General features: G+C 38.7%; 1 protein-coding gene across 1 annotated transcript in view; it reads left to right on the plus strand.

Moving 5' to 3' along the window:
- LOC133532066 (F-box/LRR-repeat protein 20) overlaps nt 1–21,151 on the plus strand; it is a 47,177-nt gene extending 26,026 nt beyond the window's left edge. Inside the window, exons 8-14 of the mRNA XM_061870556.1 lie at nt 1,840–1,925; nt 4,581–4,763; nt 6,223–6,324; nt 8,192–8,279; nt 10,874–10,998; nt 11,988–12,114; nt 12,551–21,151. Of these exons, the coding sequence (XP_061726540.1) occupies nt 1,840–1,925; nt 4,581–4,763; nt 6,223–6,324; nt 8,192–8,279; nt 10,874–10,998; nt 11,988–12,095 (692 nt within the window). The 3' untranslated portion in view covers nt 12,096–12,114; nt 12,551–21,151. The remainder of the gene's footprint in view (nt 1–1,839; nt 1,926–4,580; nt 4,764–6,222; nt 6,325–8,191; nt 8,280–10,873; nt 10,999–11,987; nt 12,115–12,550) is intronic.
- The last annotated feature ends 1,867 nt before the right edge of the window (nt 21,152–23,018 follow it).

A 23,018-nucleotide genomic window follows, 5' to 3' on the forward strand; every position in this document is an offset into this window, starting at 1 on the left:
CCATGTTGGCCGTATCCACACGCTAAGCTTCCAACGAAGGTGGCAGCTTATACTCGTATCTGCGAACAAGTTCTAACACACGGTTTTCACAGTGACAATTTAAGAACCTTTAAGACCCGATGCTCGTGAAATGTAGCCCTTTCGGCAGCTGCCGTGGTAGGCTCACACCGTTCTTCACAACCATGGTTCAAGTCAATACGACCCGCGCGTCGCCCATTGCAGTCGCTGTTCTTTTCATATCTCCTGAAGATGGCCGCTAATAGACATATCTGCAAACAAGCTTAGACACATGGATTTCCTTACAACCTAACACTCACAGGATTCCTTCTTGACTCGACGCTCTCCTGAAGGCAAAAGACCACGAATCCACTTTGCAGTTCCTTAAATAACCTCGTTCCCCCATGAGAACCCCTCAACCGCCATGTTAATCCTACTCCTAAGCCCAACCAGAATTCAGAGTTTTGATTGGATAATATTTACTATCCTCGTCTATGATTGGTCACTTTTATTCCCGCGTATTTAGATTGATCTGCCTTACAACAGATGGCATCTCTAAAGATAACATAAATAAATTAAAAGCTTACGAAGTAGTTTATTGTGTTTAATCGATTATTCAATAAACATTACTTAATTTATATTGAAAAATATATTATAAACAAATATTGTACTATGCAATATTATCATGAGTAAACTACCTACTAGTTCAGTTATTAACCGCCAGATGTCAGGTGACAAGTGCGAATATTATGCGCGAAATTCACTCCAAACAAATTCAATAATTTCTAAGAGAGTAAATAAATAAATGTAGATGTCAGTCTGTTACAGTCACAGCCACTTTTTTTTTCGTTTTATAGTGAGCCTGTAATATGTGGCAATAAAAAAATTCTTATTCTACTCTAGAACGCCATTTGACTTTGTTATTCTTTCACGGATATATTAAATATCAAAAAGTGGCGCCATCTTACCGAGCATCGGCTAAAGTTTGTGGCGCCATCGCTCGAAACGATGCCGCCATACCTTTGGCCTTTGATCTATAAGATGGCGCCACTTTTTGATAATTATCTAATTTAACACATATCAATGAAAGAATAAGGATCAAAGTCAAATGTGCGTTCCAAAAGTAAAGTAAGTAAGTTTTAATTGGCTACTTGACAGTTTTTTGTAAATAATGTCAATCGATCTTGATTTTCCTGAGGATCAAATGTCTATATAGGACTCATGGCATTTAACCTTTTGAACGCCACGCCTATCGTACGCGGCGCGTAATCGTGAACCTTGTCGGTACGCATGAAGGTTGATATTGGGCTGTAGCCGCACGCGTCATATGACGTCTTTGGCGGTCAAAAGGTTAAGCAACACAAAGGTCAGAAATGATGATTGAAACGCCTCTAACAAAATGATAAGGTGATGTGACGTCACATTATATAAGTCTGTCCTAAATGTATGGAACACCAAGGAAATTGCCATTTTGACCCTTAAATATTGCGTTTTGCGTTTATGTATATAGTTGTTGTACAATTTATTTTTCAATAAAATGTAAGGAATCGAATGGTACCATTTTATTTTCTGTTTTTGAAAGACAAAAAATAATATTTTTTTTAGACTTTGGAGCCTTGTGTTTTTTTATAATCTCAATACGATTTTTTAAATTCAACTTTTTTGTAATTGATGGCTCATTTTCTATCCATTTAACTATATTTTGTTATAATATTCAACATGTGTCAAGTACCCAATTGTGTCGAAAGATGGCAGTAAATTTACTGTGGCTAAAAAAGTTTTCTTTGACAATCCTCGTCTATTACAAATTCTCTTTGCTAACATGCAGTGTTTGTTTGGCAGGCTGCAAGAACGTGAACGACAGAGCCGTGTCGTGTCTAGCCACATACTGCCCCGACCTGGAGGTGCTCAATGTGCAGGGTTGCGAAGTGAGTACCTTTTAATAGTATTTTATCTACACACATATCATAAACCCTCTATGATGCCTTCAAAATCCGTAAATAATGGCCAACATTACGATAAACTGTTTTGTTACAATAAATTTCTTATCTGTGATAGTGTAGTTATAGCTTCATAACTACATCAAAATCGATTTGGTTATGCATTCAAATTTGGAACATCTCTGAAAAAAAAGCAATTCGATTTGACCTCTATTCTAATATCAGTCGAGATGCCTTTTTGTTCGAAATGAAATGTCAATTGCATACAATTTTGACATATCTCGCATGTTAGTTTGTATCGAATGATACGGAAATAGGCCCCCGACTCTAGTTTGTCTCTGAATTAAAAAAAAAAACTACATGAGTGAAAAAAGTTTTCATTTACCGCCATTTGACGTACAGTTTATCTTTTAATTAGTTTTAAGTATAAAATGAATATGTTTTGTTGTTTTTAAGGTAACTATAGCAAATTTCATGTAAAATAAGCGATAAAAAAAAAACGGTGACGCCACCACATATCCGCGAGTTCCGCCAAGAGAGGAACGATTTGGCAACGATGCCCTAACGGAGGCTGTAATTTGTGTTAGTGAATATTTCATAGAAAGTTTATGTGTGTAGATAAAATAGTGTATGTAACTGTACATAATTAGACATTAAAACACTCGTGTATTTTAATGCCTTTTATTATTTAGCAATCACATAAACTACTATTATACAATTGTGATATAATATATAAGCTTTTCATATTAACAGCAACGGCTGTAAGCAGTATCGGGTCACATATTTACTTCAAATTTCACTGTTTTTGAGATATTTGGCATCAAAGTTGAACAATTCTAGTCCAAATAACTGATTTACTGGTCATAACTTTAGTGTTAATTATTTTGAAATTAAATTCTCTGACCAGTTTTTAGAGACGTCGAAGGCGAACCCAAATGTGTAGATTTCGTACATGTAAAATCCTTCACAGCAATTGAGTAACGAAAAAAGTGTTTTTTTAGACAATGTTAAAAAAAAATATTAAAAATAAGTGTTTATTTGTTTCAAAATCCGGCAGACCAGAATGGAGATAAAAGAATAAAGAACCGATAGCCGTTTGTCTTATAATTCTATCTATAGTGCAAATGTAGGAGTAACGACTCAAAACTACTCAAAAATTTTACATCGATTTCCGCGGGGAGCCCCTTAAAGGTTAGCTGAAAAAGATCCCTTAAGGAGATAAGTTCGCCTTTGTACACATTGTATTCTCTGTGTTATATTAGTGCAATAAAATGTTGTATTATGTAAAAATCAGGTGCTCAATTTACAGGGCTGCGAAGTAAGTGCCTTTTATTAGTATTTTATACAATTGTTATATAATAGTGAGCTTTTCAGTCGAGTGCTCTTGTTTAGGCAACGAAGCTTACTGAGTTGCCTAAATAAGGTACGAGATTGAAAAGCTTGATTATATCACTATTGCGTAAAACACTTTTTCTTCGAGTCATCTAAAATAATACTTTTTTTTTACTATAAAACCTAAATAATTAATGAAAATTGGTAAGTATTTCAGTACACAAAAATGTAGTACAAAAGACATAAACGCGCGACTCCCGCCCCGAGCCCGTTTAGTCTTTTCTTAAGGAGCGTGGCAGCACGTGATTAGTACTTTTTTTTTACAGCGTATCGAAATGAATCTTATAGTTGAGTGGAAGCCCATATATGAAAATAGTTTGGTATACGAAATCTTAATTCAACCATTACATCGGCGAGAAAAAAAAAATTGATGCTACTTTTATACCAAAATATATATAAAATAAGGAAATCTATAATCAGACCAAGCTAACTCTGCGTGGTCTGTGCAATAATTTTCATCGCAAAAATCTCTAATATAACATTATTTTTAAACGCTTTTATATACGTTAATTGATTTAGACAGCGACATTTTTTATTTTGTAGGGTTTTTTTCAATTCCGACACGGCCATCCTGACAGGCAGCACGTCCTCTTGTGTTAATACAGAAATATGTTTTTCTTCGAAGTACTTAGTAACTATATATTATTTACACGCATAATAACTGTAGCGATACATATATTTTTAATTGATTTTGTATGCCATTTTAAATTCCCTACTATGTCATGCATTTATTAATTACCTACCGATGTTTTGAAGTACCTGTATGCGTGACAGTTTTTTTTTAATTTATTTAGAACACAAACGGTCACATATATAAATGGATTTGAAGTACAATGTAGAGTACTTAACATACTTAAGAATCATAGACCTGGAGGTTCATTATTAAGTACATAATGTTGACATACATACTAACAGCATAAAGAAAATGAAATCATAAGCCATACTTAAATTCTATTTACTAGTCTTCAGAGGAAAAAATACAATAACTAGTAATACAGTAAGCAGGTTTAACATTAATGTCTGTTTCAATAATTATCGGATAGGTTGTATATTTTTTTTATTACTAATATCAAATAAAGAAGACACATAAAGATGCCTAACACCTTCCCTGTTTCGATCTGTAATTAACTATGTATTATTTTATTTTCAATGGAACCTAAGGTCTGTTTGTTATCACTTAAGCTTATATATATTAATATGTGACCGTTTGTTTCCTAAAAAAAAACATTTAGTATGTTTGATATCTTTCAGAGTTTAACAGACGAATCCATATCCAAGTTGAACGGCGGCATGCGCCTCCTGTGCGTGTCGGGGTGCTCGCGGCTGACGGACGCCGCGCTGGCGGCGCTGGCGGCGCGCTGCCCCGAGCTGGTGACGCTGGAGCTGGCGCAGTGCACGCAGCTCACGGACGCCGGCTTCCAGGCCCTGGCCAGGGTGGGTACTAGTTGACCAGTGCTGACGGACGCCTCGCTGGCGGCGCGCTGCCCCGAGCTGGTGACGCTGGAGCTGGCGCAGTGCACGCAGCTCACGGACGCCGGCTTCCAGGCCCTGGCCAGGGTGGGTACTAGTTGACCAGTGCTGACGGACGCCTCGCTGGCGGCGCGCTGCCCCGAGCTGGTGACGCTGGAGCTGGCGCAGTGCACGCAGCTCACGGACGCCGGCTTCCAGGCCCTGGCCAGGGTGGGTACTAGTTGACCAGTGCTGACGGACGCCTCGCTGGCGGCGCGCTGCCCCGAGCTGGTGACGCTGGAGCTGGCGCAGTGCACGCAGCTCACGGACGCCGGCTTCCAGGCCCTGGCCAGGGTGGGTACTAGTTGACCAGTGCTGACGGACGCCTCGCTGGCGGCGCGCTGCCCCGAGCTGGTGACGCTGGAGCTGGCGCAGTGCACGCAGCTCACGGACGCCGGCTTCCAGGCCCTGGCCAGGGTGGGTACTAGTTGACCAGTGCTGACGGACGCCTCGCTGGCGGCGCGCTGCCCCGAGCTGGTGACGCTGGAGCTGGCGCAGTGCACGCAGCTCACGGACGCCGGCTTCCAGGCCCTGGCCAGGGTGGGTACTAGTTGACCAGTGCTGACGGACGCCTCGCTGGCGGCGCGCTGCCCCGAGCTGGTGACGCTGGAGCTGGCGCAGTGCACGCAGCTCACGGACGCCGGCTTCCAGGCCCTGGCCAGGGTGGGTACTAGTTGACCAGTGCTGACGGACGCCTCGCTGGCGGCGCGCTGCCCCGAGCTGGTGACGCTGGAGCTGGCGCAGTGCACGCAGCTCACGGACGCCGGCTTCCAGGCCCTGGCCAGGGTGGGTACTAGCTGACCAGTGCTGACGGACGCCTCGCTGGCGGCGCGCTGCCCCGAGCTGGTGACGCTGGAGCTGGCGCAGTGCACGCAGCTCACGGACGCCGGCTTCCAGGCCCTGGCCAGGGTGGGTACTAGTTGACCAGTGCTGACGGACGCCTCGCTGGCGGCGCGCTGCCCCGAGCTGGTGACGCTGGAGCTGGCGCAGTGCACGCAGCTCACGGACGCCGGCTTCCAGGCCCTGGCCAGGGTGGGTACTAGTTGACCAGTGCTGACGGACGCCTCGCTGGCGGCGCGCTGCCCCGAGCTGGTGACGCTGGAGCTGGCGCAGTGCACGCAGCTCACGGACGCCGGCTTCCAGGCCCTGGCCAGGGTGGGTACTAGTTGACAAGTGCTGACTAGTCTACTATCCAGTTTAGTTCTATTTTTCTAGGATCGTCATATAACGACCGACTCCATACAAAAATGGATAAAACCTACTAAAATGTGGGAGAATTTAGTCAGTGGACACCGTTTTCTCTCGAAATGGATATTTCATGGAAAAAGTACCGTTATTTCGTTAGGAGCAAGCTATTTCCTCTTAACGTTTCTATCTATTCCAGAGTTGCCGGATGCTGGAGCGGATGGACCTGGAAGAGTGCGTGCTCATTACAGACGTCACGCTCGTGCATTTGTCTATGGGTTGTCCGAGGCTTGAGAAACTGGTAATATTACTATTAATATTATAAAACTACTAGCTCTGTCAGCTAAAGACCTCGGCCCAATAGAGCTCTACCATTTTGATTTTTTTTTTATAATTATAAAACCTGCTCTAAAAATTTTACGAGAAACTCACACACATTGATCCGTTATATTAGTTCATCTAACAACATTATACGTCAAATTTACGTTCTATCATTTCTACCGGAATCCATCATTCGAAACGTCATTCATTCATGTTTTAGATTGAAGGAACACTTCACAAAAACCAATCATGCATGATGCATCTTGCCTGCATTTGATTTGATTTTTTATTTTAAAGTTAAAATATCAATCCCTTTCGACTTCGGGCCTTATGTATTTTATTATGTTGTGAGTGGACACTGACTGAGATTCATTAGTGAGATCAGAAGAAAAACCAAGAAGATTAAAGAAAACATGGCGGGCCCGTGCGACGTGAGAAATACAAGTAATATGTGACGATATATATGAAAAGGGACTTTATTGTTGATGGCGCTTCCGCCGTCATAAACGATGCTCCGATACAAATAAAACGCTGCGCGACGCAGTGCGGCGTAAGCGCCATCGACAATAAGGTCCCTTTTCATAGATAATGCCACATATTATCTCACCGACCACAAGGTACTGCTTTAAATCCATTTTTATTTCCGTCTTTCTTTATTCTGTTCCTAACAATAATATTTTGTACATACAATCGTGATATTATAGACAACTTGCCAGTAGAGTACCGGGTTTTGGTAACGAAGCTTGCTGAGTTGCCCAAGTAAGGTACGAGATTGAAAAGTTTGATTATATCACTATTGTATACAATACTTTTTCTACGTGTCAACAAAATAGTACATAACGATACAAGTGCGAAAAATATGAAATTCGAAACGAGTGGCGATAAATTAAAACACGACCGAAGGGAGTGTTTTAAATCGACACGAGTTGCGAATTACCTATTCGCACATGTATCGTACAACGTTTTACAGTACATATGACTCTTTAAATTTTCAACATAGTTACATAATGTGCTAATTTACGCACTAGTGCGGAAAAGTAGCACCATATGTACTGTAAATAATACTTTACAGTACATATGGGGCTACTTTATAGCACTAGTGCGAGAAGTAGCATATTACGTTACTGTGTCGAACATTTAAAGGGCCATATGTACTGTAAAACGTTGTACGATACATGTGCGAATAGGTAATTCGCAACTCGTGTCGATTTAAAACACTCCCTTCGGTCGTGTTTTAATTTATCGCCACTCGTTTCGAATTTCCTATTTTTCGCACTTGTATCGTAATGTACTATTAAACTAATAGAATCATACAGGTAAACAAGCCAAATAGTACTATTTAAGATACGCGAGCAGCCGCGATACCTTCATACTCGTACGCGCCCGGCCGTACGGCGGGGTGGGCAACGACACCTTCTCGTAACTCATGAGGCCCTGGTACTTGCTCTGCGCTAAATTCAATATTTAGACAGTTTTTTCTCGATTTTGGCCACCGTAGCCTATGGAGACTAACAAGCAACGCTAAGCGGTTTTTGTAGTCTATGGATGTTGTTATATTAAGAGTGTCACATTTGCGTTTATGACTTATGAAGCAATTGTTTCTACTATACAACCTAAAATAAATAATTAATTTGAGCTATCGTTTTGTTTCGTCCCCTCGATCGCGGCGAGCTGTGATTGGTCAATTTCATTATAGTTGACTAAACCGTTTCGAACTGGATATTATAGTTGAGTTGGGAGCCTATACGTGAAAAGTACCCAATAACAGTTTGGTATACGTAATCTTAATTCAACCATTACAGTCGACGAGTAGAAAAATGTATTAATTTATAAATGGTTGTTCGCAGACATTGTCTCACTGCGAGCTAATAACAGACAACGGGATCAAACAGCTGTCTATGTCTCCCTGCGCCGCCGAACACCTCACCGTCCTGGGTATGTAGCCAACACTGCTTTCCATAGATATGCCACATCTTTCCATATATATGCCACTGCTTTCCATAGATATGCCACATCTTTCCATATATATGCCACTGCTTTCCATAGATATGCCACATCTTTCCATATATATGCCACTGCTTTCCATAGATATGCCACTGCTTTCCATAGATATGCCACTGCTTTCCATAGATATGCCACTGCTTTCCATAGATATGCTACTAAGTCCGGTCGTGTATGGAGTATTGCAGTCACCTTTGGGATGGATCCGCCAAGTATCAGCTAGCCACCCTAGGTTCCATAGACAAACGCGCTAGGAAGCTTATTGGGGATGCGAGATTGGTAGAGGCTAGACTGCAGAGCCTAGAACACCGTAGAAAGGTAGCCTGTTTATCGGTATTCTACAGGATACATTTCGGGGAGTGTGCGATGGGATTACATAATCTAATCCCCCCATCTCCGTTCTGCCACCGTGGGACTAGACGCGGACTTGCGTTTCACCCTTACGTCGTTACTTTACCACTGATTCGCACTAAACGCTACGCATCCAGCTTTATCAAGCGAACGGCTAAGGAGTGGAATTCACTTCCTGCAAATCTATTCCCAGTCCACTATAACTTGGACCTTTTTAAATCGAGAGTGAATAGACATCTTTTAGGTAAGCGTGTTCCATCCTAGACTGCATCGGCACTTCCATCAGGTGAGATTGTGGTCAAATGCTTACCTTTACGTAATAAAAATAACCGGCCAAGAGCATGTCGGGCCACGCTCAGTGTAGGGTTCCGTAGTTACTCTTCCGTCACAATAAGCTAAACTGGAGCTTAAAGTGTAGTAAATGGTACCTTTCACCCGAGTTAAACAAATAGAATCAGGTGATCCGTCTGCTCGTTTGCCTCCTCTACCATAAAAAAAAAAAAAAAAATAGGCAAATTTGCATAATCAGTACCTAATTAAAGTAAGTCTTTTTACTATGAAGGTAAAACTTTTTGCGATAACTCAAAAACAGCTAAACTGATCATGTCCGCTATAGTTTTCATTTAATGTCTTTCTTAAGCTCTACTTCCACGATTTTTTTCATATTTTTTGGACCCATGGTTCAAAAGTTAGAGGGGGGGGGACACATTTTTTTTTTCTTTCGGAGCGATTATCTCCGAATATATTCACTTTATCAAAAAATGTTTCTTGAAAACCCCTATTAGTTTTGAAAGACCTTTCCAACGATACCCCACACTCTAGGGTTGAAGCGAAAAAAAAAAATTCACCCCCACTTTACGTGTAGGGGAGGTACCCTAAAAAAAATTAAATTTTTAGATTTTATTGTACGACTTTGTCGGCTTTATTGATTTATATATCCATGCCAAATTTCAGCTTTCTAGCACTAACGACTACGGAGCAAAGCCTCGGACAGACAGACAGACAGACAGACAGACGGACATGGCGAAACTATAAGGGTTCCGTTTTATGCCATTTGGCTACGGAACCCTAAAAAAAGATAAGCCACTGCGACCTGATGTCCCTGATGAAGCACATCGGTATCAAGTAGCTCTCCATGTCGGAGTATTCCCACTAACACAGTCACTGTAACTAATTACAGTCATAGATATACCTCATGTCATTGTATGTGAAAAGTTTCATTATAGTCCAATACGTAGTTTTAAAATGAGAACGAAACTCCAGCTGTATGGGAAGGTGATATTTGGCCGAGCTTGTGAGACTGCTAGGTTAGCAGTCTAGACACGATTTATTTATTTAGTATACGTTTCATTTTGAATTGGAGAGACTTTACACCTCCAAATCTTATTAGTATTAGTATTTTGACATTGGGGACCTTTTACATCTCTAGTTTTAATGTATTTTTAACCATAGAGACTATACATCTCTATTGTATTGTAGTAATTATTTATTTTAAGATTATTATAATGTAATGTTTACCCAGGTATTGGCTGTTGTATTTGTAAATGTTTTTATGTATTTTTCATGTCAATACATGATGTTACTATAAATGTTGTATTGACTTGTAAAAGAGGTCTACTTGCAGAATATATTTTTGAATTTTGAAAGTTATTACCAAAAAAATTAGGATAGGTTTTATCGACGCACCGAACATTGTGAAAGCGCAGGGGGCATGGAGGGTTATCCCACTAATTATCACCAAGTTGTAAACTGAAAAAAATGCCATATACTAAGAAAAAGTGACCAAGTTAGTGAGTTTTTCTTATTATATGACATTTATTTCAGTTTATAATTTATATAGTAGTGTTTCTACTTGAAATAAAAACAAATTAAATTATTTTCTAAAAATAATTTGATTTGTTCTAATACTTCTAATAGTCCCACTAAGTTGTTAGCCATAACCTTTAGGTGGTGCCCGGTAAGATGGCGCCACTTTATGATATTTAACTAATTGAACACATATCTGTGAAATAATAAGGATCAAAGTCAAATGGCGTAAAATTTTAATTATGTGTCGAAAGATGGCAGTAAATTTACGTCGCTACAAAGTTTTCTTTGACAATACACCTCTATTTCAAATTCTTTTTGACATAGGGTTGAATAATTTGATCCATAGTTGACCAATTTTTTGTTTCCAGGTCTAGACAACTGTCCGCTGGTGACGGATGGGGCGCTGGAGCACCTGACTTCGTGCCACAACTTGCAGCTGATCGAGCTGTACGACTGCCAGTTGGTCACGAGAAACGCTATCCGGAAACTTAGGGTATGTCCGTCTCCTACTCGTCAGTAGGCACGCTATCCGAATACTTAGGGTATGTCCCACACCTGCTGGTCACTAGGCACGCCATCCTGATACTTACGGTATGTCCCACACACTAGGCACGTCATCCGGAGACTTAAGGTATGTCTTAAAAAAATCTTAAAATTCGTGTGACATAATTTATGGATGACCCCGTGTTTTAAAAATGAGTATTTATTTATTTATTTATTTATTTAAGAAACAAACAGTCTTTTATAGTTATATATAGCACAGGAACTTTTCTTAAAACTAGACTTACAGTTTCCTTAATGAAAATATTTTAACATCATGCTTATTAAATTAAGTAGTTTCTACATAGTAAAACAGTAAAACAGAGCTATTTGTGCGCGCAAAAACAAAAAACAAACAAAAGAAAAGAAAAATTATGAGAATAAAAACATAAGAGCATTATAACAACCTTATGGTATTGTTTACAACCTGAAATCTCAAGGATTTATTATCTATTAATAAAGAAATTATAAAAAGCAGTAACATCTAATACTGAGATTATTTCTTTAAAGCGCCAATCTAAACATTTGGGTTATTAATTATTACACTGCATAGATAGTGTTTTAAATCTATTAAGTTTCTCACAGAAAATATCAAGGCTTAGAAATTTTTCGTTGTACAACCTGCACGCCCTTCTAACAAAACTATTTCTTGCGTAAGCAGTCCGACTACAGGGGATGTAAAAGAGGGGTTTTTTTCCTGCAAGCACGTTCACAACGTCGAGGGACTCTGAAGGAAAGTGAATGTAGTAAAAACGGAGCATCAATAATATTATTAATAATCTTATAAAGGGTTAAGATATCGGTACGTTCGCGGCGATAACTAAGGGATGTTATATTATGTACTCTCATTGCGGTGGCGTAATCTGAGTATTTATTTCTAATTCTGTATTCTATTGCCTTAGCAAACTTTTTTTTGTCAGAAACTTATGTTTTTTTTTTCAGAACCACCTGCCCAACATCAAGGTGCACGCGTACTTCGCGCCGGCCACGCCGCCGGCGGCGGGCGGCGCCGCGCGGCCGCGCTACTGCCGCTGCTGCGACATCATATGATCGCGCTACACCCACAACGGTACTGTATCACCACAGTAACATAGGGACACAACGGTACTGTATCACCACAGTAACATAGGGACACAACGGTACTGTATCACCACAGTAACATAGGGACACAACGGTACTGTATCACCACAGTAACATAGGAAACACCTGCCCATTCTCTCTGCTGTCAAACCAGTAATTATATATAGTCGCCTAGTGCCCATAGTACAAGCTTTGCTTAGTTTATATATATTGTGTTCCGAATTAATATTCTAAAGTTTACTATCAATATTGTGTTATGCTTTGTGCTGCACACGGTTATGGCCCGTCAGGAGGTCGGGACCATTTCGTGGCTTATATGTTATGTTTTGTTACTTGTTGTTTTCTTCTTTTATTTTGCCACGAATAAACTCTCTCTACTCTTTACTGTATCTGCGTGATTCTATGTATTTTTTCATTGTTTTAAGGTGGTAACGTGAACCGGTAAAACTTACGTGTCGTCATACTTCCGAACCGTGCTGTATACACCGTGCTGCTCGGTGCTGCAGGACTATGAGTGCTGGGACGCCGGGGCTGAAGGCTACATAGCATAGGTGTGTGAATATTCTGCGTTTTACGACGTTTTTCTTAACTGACGTCTCGGCTGAGGCTCGGAACCGGTTTAAGCCTTTTGTTGGCAATGTATCTTATAAGATACATAACTTTCACCCTCTTTTTCTATTTTTCTAAGGGCATTTTTTTTGCTCTATCAGGCGCAATTTAGGCATTATGATGTTTTTGAAGTTTGCTAAGAAAAAGGTTAAACGTACCGGTTAATTTAATATCGCTTTATTCCGGTTTCTATTTGAACTTGAGAACGCGAATATTTTAAGAATTTTATTTATCATAAATTAATAAGATTTTTTTAAACTGGTCTTGGAATGCTTCATTATCATTTATTACCAATTTTAAAAGTTCTATACCGGTTTATTCGCAAAACCTTTAAAACTCGGTTTGAAAATAACGGTTTATGGAATAAATTGAAATGCTTCATATCACATATGATAAATATTTTAACCGGTATCCGAGCTTTGTTTGGCTAAAACGGCAATCTGAAAAACCGGTAAAGTTGGTAAACTTGGTAATGTTCATGGATGTAACTAATATCATAGCTATATGGGCGTAAAGGGAATGAGTAAGTAACTTAAAAGATACAAAAGCTTGAAAGAGGAAATATTTGTACATCGAGAGCTACATATGTGAGCTATATACAACGTGTAACGTTAACTACTTTACAGTACATATGGTGCTATTTTTCCGCACTAGTGCGTAAATTAGCTCATTATGTAACTATGTCGAAAATTTAAAGAGGGTCACCTATTCGCACATGTATCGTACGTTTTACAGTTCATATGTCCCTTTTAATTTTCGACATACTCACGTAATGTGCTAATTATCGCACTAGTGCGGTAAAGTAGCACCATATGTATGTATATGTACTGTAAATATCAGTTATAGTATTTAACATTTCAATACTTGTTGTTTACACGTTGTATAAAAGGACTATTAGAAAGGTGCACACAAACTATGATTGGAATCATTATACATATACCAGTGTTTTCATTAATGTTGTTTACACGTTGTATAAAAGGACTATTAGAAAGGTGCACACAAACTATGATTGGAATCATTATACATATACCAGTGTTTTCATTAATGTTGTTTACACGTTGTATAAAAGGACTATTAGAAAGGTGCACACAAACTATGATTGGAATCATTATACATATACCAGTGTTTTCATTAATGTTGTTTACACGTTGTATAAAAGGACTATTAGAAAGGTGCACACAAACTATGATTGGAATCATTATACATATACCAGTGTTTTCATTAATCGTGATTGACGATTAACAGATTAATCGCGAATCAATGGATTATCTTCGTCAATTGATTGATGCCACCACTGATATATGGGCCGATTTTCATTTCGCTGTCAGATCTTCGTTAGAATTTGATAAAATTTGCTTGGTTTGAAGAAGTAATTCTAGGGAAAATGTATGTAATATTCAGTTGAGTTGCGAAAACATCATACTTTTTCGTAGCTCAGTCATCTTCGCGTTGTCCGGATTTTTGCCACGGCTCATGGGAGCCTGGGGTCCGCTTGGCAACTAACTTTCTCAGTGGATGTTTTTTTTAGGATCTATATTGAAAAAGCGCTTATATTGTACATATTAAGGAACTCTATCTATCCACCAAATTTTATCTAAACTTGACGAAGAAATTCGACGACAAAATAAAAATCGGCGCATATAACTAGAGCTGTAATATGAATGTAAAAATGTCCATATTATGATAAATACCAACATGTATTCAATACTGTTTCATAGTGAAGTTAGTGTTAAGATAGCTAATTCCTTTTAGGGTTTAAAAGCGACAGTTATCGGCAGGGACCCGTCCACCCCTTCCCAGAGAAAAGCCTTTAAATGGCTTAATCGTTTATCAAATAGCCCCAACGTTTGGCTTTTCCTTTTAATTGTTTACCCGTTCATTTGACTTAGGTCTAGAAAGGGGTGTCCCTTTCAGATATACCGCTAAAATGAAAGGGTATCCCCTTCCTAATTAAAAAAATTATGACACTTGTGCTGTCAACGCGCTAGACACCCAGTCCTTCACTTTAAACATAAATAAGCAATATTTGATTTATTACGAAGAAAGTTGATAATGGGATAAGGCCCTTCAAGAGGTTAGCGCTGAGGAACGGGTATCAGCTTACCCGTATTATGAAGCTCTTAAAAAGTCAAATGAAAGGGTTTTAGTTAGCAACGGCTTTGGTAAGCAAAGCTCTTCCAAAACCCTCGAAGGGGATACCGGACCGGTTCCTGGTTATCAGTGGGAACACCTGAAAAGTGCCCTTGGTCTATGTATTTACATTCAGAAATAGGTTTACGTTAAAATTGAAAAACATCTTCACACACGTTACCATGGATATGAGGCAAGGAGTCGTTCATTGTGTAATGAGCATCAAATAGACGGTCAAAATGGTCAAATTAGAGTTCGCAAGAACTGGAGTCTTTTAAGGCTAAATTCGAGAAGCTCCAGTCGTTATTACGCAACTTCCCAGTCTTTTAAGTCCCGAAAAGTCTAAAAAAACATCGCGATTTCGGGGTTAGTCCCATAATAAAAGCAAAGATAATCTAAAATAGAGGTGGATTATCTAAGAAAACTTTGTAGCCACAGTAAATTTACTGCCAGCTTTCGACACATGATTAAACTTTTAGAACGCCATTTGACTTTGATCCTTATTCTTTAATTAGTTAAATATCAAAAAGTGGCGCCATCTAATAGATCAAAGGCCAAAGCCATCGTTTCGAGCGATGGCGCCACAACCTTTAGCCGATGCCCGATAAGATGGCGACACTTTTTGATATTTAACAAATTTAACACATATCAGTGAAATAATAAGGATCAAAGTTCTAAAAGTTTTAATCATGTGTCGAAAGATGGCAGTAAATTTACTGTGGCTACAAAGTTTTCTTGGACAATACACCTCTATTTCAAATTGTCTTTGATAAAAGGAGCTCATTGCAGCAAGAAGAACCGAACCCTGCATTTAAAGACCCGTAGAGACTGTATATACTATAGGTAGGACCTAGGATAGAAATACGGAGGCTGTTAGAAACTGAATAAGAAAAGAACGGAAATAAGAAGGGGTCTTAACAGTACTGGTCAGTGAGATAAAATTACTTGCGGTTTCGTCGTTGAGCGCGCCCGCTATATTTTCTCTGATCTCTTCTTCCTCACTAATTAAAATCAGTAAGTGTCCACTCACAGCATAATAAAATGCACAAGGCCCGAAGTCGAAAGGGATTGATATTTTAACTTTAACACGTTCACTGCCAGACAAAAAACGGCGCACTACCCCAGAAACCGGTGGTCTATAGCTGCGTACAAAACAACCCGCCCAGCGGGTTGTCCGGCATCTGAACAAAGTTCACGAGCGCCCACCAGGTGGGTTCCCGGCAGTGAATGTGTTAAATTAAAATTAAATGCGGCCACGTTGTATCGGCCATGACTGAATGCAGTTTCGAATGGTGGATATCCGGTAAAATGAAGGAACGTACATTTGACGTATAATATTCCTAAACAGTTGCGTGCCGTTATATTAGGCCACTTTGGCCGTCCACTATACATGGTGTAACACAAGAAACCCGACAGATTTTATTAGTGTATCCCTGATCACATTTAAAGACTACCATACTTTCAAAAATTGAAAAAAAATATGTAAAATTTTCTTAAAATCATGTAACATTTTTTCCTTCTTTTGGGCTCAGAAGTGCGTGGTTAAAACCTTTCGGGTTCCTCGTGTTACACTGTGTATTATTTGATGCTGACTATAGTATTAGATGTAATGATTTTAAGACAAACTCGTGCCTCGAATTTACCGCGAACACCGAAAGTCACAAATTACTGGCATCTTTCTCTTTTACTCCAATTAAGGTGTAATTAGAGTGACAGAGATAGTTGCTCGTTTACGAACTTCAGTATTCGCTTTCAGTTGCCACAAAATTCAAGGCGCCGTACAGCGACATTTTCATCTCTATCAATGATTCTTTGATGTTAATATTTGTGTATCATATGTACTACATTGTCGAAGGTCCGTCTACTTGTGTTGTTTTATTGTATTGTAAGTAGTGTAACAGACTTTTTTAAGTTGACATGTCGGATAATTTAACCTTTTCTGTCATTGTACAGTTTAAACGTGCATTTGTAGGAGTATTTTTTTGTTCAAAATGACTTCTAAGTGGTTAAGAGGTACCACGTGGTCGTCCATACAAACAGAGAAAACGTTTTTCCTCTTCTAAATATTTCCCATTCTCCATGATTGTTTAGTATGTTATTGGCACAATGAAAAACTAGGTTTTAAGGTCCGACCGAGATCTCGGTCTCGGTCTCGGTCTCGGCATTCTCGGCCAAAAATCGGGCCGAGATCTCGGTCTCGGCTCTCGGCCAAAATCGGCCGAGATTCTTGCCGAGACCGAGAATAAGCAATGAGTTATCATTGGTGAATTTGAATTTTCCGCGCACGAGCCCCAGGGTCTAAGCCACTCGTTGGTTGCATCGCCCGGTTGGTGTGACGTTTTTTGTGATTTAAATTGGTTTCATAGCCACATTTTAAGCCAATTACTTATCAAATACTAAGTGTTGGGATCGGATAGGCGCGGTTGCAAGTAATGACTTGTTCATTTGGTTTTTTTCGTTTTGTGGTAGTTGTTATTGATGAATAAATGGGTGTATATTGTTATCGGGATGTAATTTAGATTAACTTGTTGTGAGTGGAAGATGACACTGGATATTTTGATACTAAATATATTTGTGTCAAAGGGAAAAAGCAAAGCAGTAGGTAAGTACAAAACGACACCTGTGGCGGATATTTTGGGTTAAAAGTTACAATATATAACTCTATATTTTGATTATTGTTATTTTACCTCTTTTTGTGCATATCCGTACTGAAAATCCGGCCAAGTGCGTGTCGGACCACGCATAATGGAAGGTTCCGTACCTTCATATAATACAAAAAACCCGTACAAGCAAAAGAGCGTATGTTAGAGGCACTTTTGTCGTTTTAATAAGAAGATCAGTTTTTTTATAACTCTTCCATATTCAAAATAATTTTCCTGAAAAATTATTTGCTTATTTAGAATTTTTTTAATGGTTTTGCTCTCCCGGTTCAAAAGTAAGAGGGATCACACAATTTTTTTTTTAAATCAATTATTGTCAAAAGTATTTATTTAATAAAAAAAAAACGTTTTAGCAACCTTTCTGTATTTTTAAAGACCTATCTTATGATGAGCCACATGTTTTTTTTTTACTTTTTGTTACATTTATACGGAGTATATATTTGAAAATATATTTTACATTATTTTTTTCGAAACTAAGAAGCGACTTACATAATACATCTACACCTACGTTCCAACTTTGGTTATAAAATATACCGTATAGTTTTTGAGTAAAATGGCTGTGACATACGCACAGACCGACAGACATATTACATGACGTAACTACAAGGGTTCGATTTTTGCCATTATGGCTACAGAACCCTAAAAATACTGTTTAATAGCGCTAGGAATTGATTATGATAACTTTTTCTGATAAATCGTCGAATTTCGATTATAAAAACAATTTTAGTGCAAAATTCGTGTTTTTTCTCTATTGTATAAATTCTCGGTCTCGGTCTCGGTCTCGGCCGAGAATCCCATTGAATCTCGGTCTCGGTCTCGGTCTCGGCCGAGACAAAAAAAGCGTTCTCGGTCGGACCTTACTAGGTTTATAGGTTTTCCTTTTTTTTCATAATTTGCAATACAAAAAAAATATATTAGAGCGAAACCTTAAAACCTAGAATATATTATGCTGAAGCGATCGACATCAAAATCAAAGTGATTTGTTAAGATTTAGTTAGTGGAAACCGTTTTCTCCCGAAATGGAATTTCATAGAAAAAGTACCGTTATTTCGTTAGGATAGCAAAGCTATTCTTCTCTCTAAGAAAAGGTAAGTAATCCACCCTTCAACCAAACTTTGATTTACTGCACATATTTTTTCTTATGTATCTTAAAAGATACATAGAAATGCCCGGAAGGTTACGTACATAATTGTTTTAAATGTTAGTTGACGAGATACATTCTCAATGTTCATATACTGTAATTAGAAAAATAGGATTTTCTAAAAACCTATGAACGAATTAATGTCATAGATTTCGATTGATTATGAATGGGTTTTCAGAAAAAAGGGTACCTTTTTTTAACAATCAACTTTTGGGTTAGAAAGTGTCCCCAGTATTTCATACAAATTTTGGGTGTTAGTATGACGGTCCATACAAAATGTATGTAGAAATGCATCACAATTGTTTTTTCTCGACACAATTTGTTTTTTTTTTTTCGTTTTTTTTTTTAGGGTTCCGTACCCAAAGGGTAAAAACGGGACCGTTTTACTAAGACTCCCTCGTCTGTCTGTATCTCATGAACCGTGATAGCTAGACAGTTGAAATTTTCACAGATGATATATTTCTGTTGCCGTTGTTATACCTACGTATAACAACAAATACAAAAAACAGAATAAAATCAATATTTAAGTGGAGCTCCCACACAACAAACGTGATTTTTATGCGTAATGGTATGGAACCCTTCGTGCGCGAGTTAGACTCAACTCCTCATCTTGTTAAATCTACAGTCTTCGTGATTTTTAATACAAATAGCCCAAAAGTTAATGGTTTTCGAAAAAAAATGTTAGTTATGTACACTTTTAACTGAAAATGCCCACGAACGGTATGTTTCAATAAATATAAAATATATGTGAAGGCTTTAAGAATGCTATGTATTTAGAATGTTAAACGATAAGGTTTATAGATAACAATGGCGGGGTGTTACATTGTAGGGTTCCATGTCCCGCGTATGGAGGGTAGAGGTAAGGAGAACAAGCTGGGAGCTGTAAATAATAGTTCCATCTCTCCGGTGGCGCTAGGGTAGCACAAGGACATGACATGAACTTGGACGTCATTGACGGAGTGAAGTGCGCTGTCAGTGATTTGATTTTTTTATCAAGTCTAAAATTCGTTCGCGATGTATTGTGGCGCTCAACTATTTAAGATTTTGTGATGGAAAATTTTCAACCTTCCATAGTTCAGCTGTAAAAGCTAAATAATACCCCTCTTTCTTTCCGTTTGGGGTCTGCGACCGTGCGCAGCGCGGCGCAGCATCTTGAACCTTGTCGGAATACACGAAGGTTGATATCGGGTTGTAGCCACGCGCGTCAGTAGACGTCTTTGTCGGCCAAAGCGTTAAATAGGCAAGCCTATGGAAGAATAACCTATGTGTATGAAAAGTGTCTATCAAAAACATTAAACAGGTGGCGCCACAATACATCGCGAATATTTTTTTCACTTTGATAAAAAAAAACAAATTATTGACAGCGCACTTCACTCCGTCAATAACGTCTAAGTTCATGTCATGTCCTTGTGCTACCTAGCGCCACCGGAGCAATTTCGAACTATTATTTACAGCTGCCAGCTGGACACTTTAGCAACAGCTCTCTCATAAGAGATTGTTCTCCTTACCTCTACCCTCCATAGGCAACCCTGTGTGTTAACCTATGGACGCTCCTCCACTGGTAGTTAAATAAATATTTATGAGCGAGTTATATTACGTATGGTATGTGACAACTTGGGTATGATTATATTTAATTATATTTATTATTATTAATTATAATTATATTCGCTTGTCAGTAAAAGAGGATTGCTCAGCGAGTTACAGGATGTTTTGCAACGTTTAGCCGAACTGCGAAGTTACCTATGTAAAGGCCTGTGCACACCGGATGCGTGCGCGTGTAAGTGCAAGAACGCGTTGTAATATACAGATCCTTATGAGAGACGGCACACCGCTTACTTGACGTGTCCCCGCAACATTTTATGCTCCGGCTTTAAGTTATTTTATTACTAAGGCACCAATACCGAAATCGTAAAAAAAATGTATTTCTTACATTTCGTAATTTTTTAGGTGATCTTAGGAGATCCATAGTAAAAGATATTCAGTAAAACCAAAGAGAATTTGAAACAGAGGCGGATTGTCAAAGAAAATTTTGCCCGAAAAACGCCCTCGCTCGAAACGATGCCGCCATACCTTTGGCCTTTGATCTATTAGTTGGCGCCACTTTTTGATATTTAACAAATTAAACACATATCAATGACAAGATAAAGATCAAAGTCAAATGGCGTCCTAAAAGTTTTAATCATGTGTCGAAAGATGCCAGTAAATTTACTGTGGCTACAAAGTTTTCTTTGCCTATCCACCTCTTTTTCAAATTTTCTTTGGTAAAACCTACATATTCAACTCGAAGTTTAAGCTTTGCAAAACAATGTTTGCGTCGCGACATGTTATGGTGACGAGTGAAATAGGCCCCTCAAGTGAATATGGGATATAACCGCTCGGTGTAATATTATATGTGATATGTAACGTAGCTGTAAGTTTACTAATTGTGTGATATTTCACGTAATGCTTTTACAAACGTTGTGCATTGAATAAAATCATTTTTTTAATTGTTATTTTTTTTAACCCTAACGCTAAGTGCAAAAATCCTTAAAAGTAATAGAAATATAAATTTTAAATTAATTTGAATACTAATAACGTTTTGTAATTATAATTTACAGTTAATTACTTATCAGTTTTTTATTTCTCAATGCAGCCTTAACGCATTCACGCGACTCGCTAGGCGGGTTCTCTGTTATATTCGCTACATGCGGGTTGTCCCGTATCGGCTACACTCATAGCTCGCGCTGGCACTGAATGTGTTAAAAGTATAAAAAGCCAATTGACGTAAAAAGTACGTATACGGGGTGGATTTTTTTGTGCCTCATTCTCGCATCCTGTATTTACAATAAATTTATTTATTTATTTGAAATCAAGGGAAGGTCTTCTAAGAATGTTTTCGCATAGCAACAAGGGATCTGGTAGTTGCCCTCACTGACCCAGAAAGAAAATCTATAATGAAGTACGTATTAACCCATTTTTTTTATACTACGTCGGTGGCAATCAAGCATACGGCCCGCCTGATGGTAAGCAGTGTCCGTAGCCTATGTACGCCTGCAACTCCAGAGAAGTTACATGCGCGTTGCCGACCCTAAACCCGCCCCCCCTCGTTGAGCTCTGGCAACCTTACTCACCGGCAGGAACACAACACTATGAGTAGGGTCTAGTGTTATTTGGCTGCTGTTTTCTGTAAGGTGGAGGTACTTCCAGGCATAGTACGATTTATCGACCAATCGACCACACACGCGCCATTAGAATTTCAACTTTAGCATTCCGATTTAAGGTTCAAATTAGATTACACTTTCGGAAAATGTGACTTACCTTCAAATGAATCATCAAAGCTGGAGTAATTGGAATATATTTGTTTTTTTTTGGGAAATCCTTGGATTAGTGCGGCCTGGAAAAGGGTTAAGGGAAGAAGTGAAGGATATAATAATAAAATAAATAGTGATGAAACCGATTTATTAAAAAGAAAGGACGAATATAAAACATGTGTTCGGTGAAATATTTATTATGTCAAACAGTTTCAGTTATAATAAAACTAAGTATAACTGATGTAAGTTAGAACCCACTGCGGTTAATTTCTTACGGTTTCAGTCTTTCTAGTGCGTGCGCTTATGAAGGATGCCGTACGTTAAGAGGCTGTCAATACCTAAAGCGCGCACACTGTCTATTTGTATCGGAGTAAATGAGATAGCACTGTCGCATGTCACTGGGCATGGGCAAGGGAATAATAAGAAAAATATTTAAATTAAAAAGTGGATCATTAGTGTAATATTTTACTCAATAGCGGTTTAGATATAAATTTTTTGAAATTGTGATTTTAATTGCAGACCCATAAGTCAAAACAATAAAGACATAAAACCGTTTAATTGTGATTTTAAGACCAATGTTTGCAAATTATTTTCTATCGAGCCGATTTCGTTCAATCATGTATCGAGTACAACCACGGTCTTTGAAATATAATTAATATGAACATATATTTTTCTTACTTGACTAAAACAAATAGTCTTTCTTAAAAAACTGTTTAAGTAACATCAATTTCAAGGACATTGGGTGTTGACAGCCTCTTAAGGGGGGCACTGATACTGGCCTGTCAGTTATTCGCGATTGTCAGCTTTTGCGAATAACTGACAGGCCGATATCGTCCGGAGAACTGGTAACCAGTGGGCTCCTATACACTTCTTGGAAGAAATTAAAGAAGAAAGGAGAAATTAATCGAAGTACGTCTATGCCTTACGGTCGGCGTCGGCGAAAGCTGGCGTGAATGCCTTCGGGACCGAGCAGTGGCGTGCTCAAGTGTGAGATAGTAAACTTGTGTAGAAAAATAGTTTAAAAAATAGTATCTCTAGATAAAAAAGGAAGATAATTGCAACT

Source organism: Cydia pomonella, chromosome 26 (genome assembly GCF_033807575.1).
Source record: "Cydia pomonella isolate Wapato2018A chromosome 26, ilCydPomo1, whole genome shotgun sequence".
Lineage (NCBI taxonomy): Eukaryota > Metazoa > Arthropoda > Insecta > Lepidoptera > Tortricidae > Cydia > Cydia pomonella.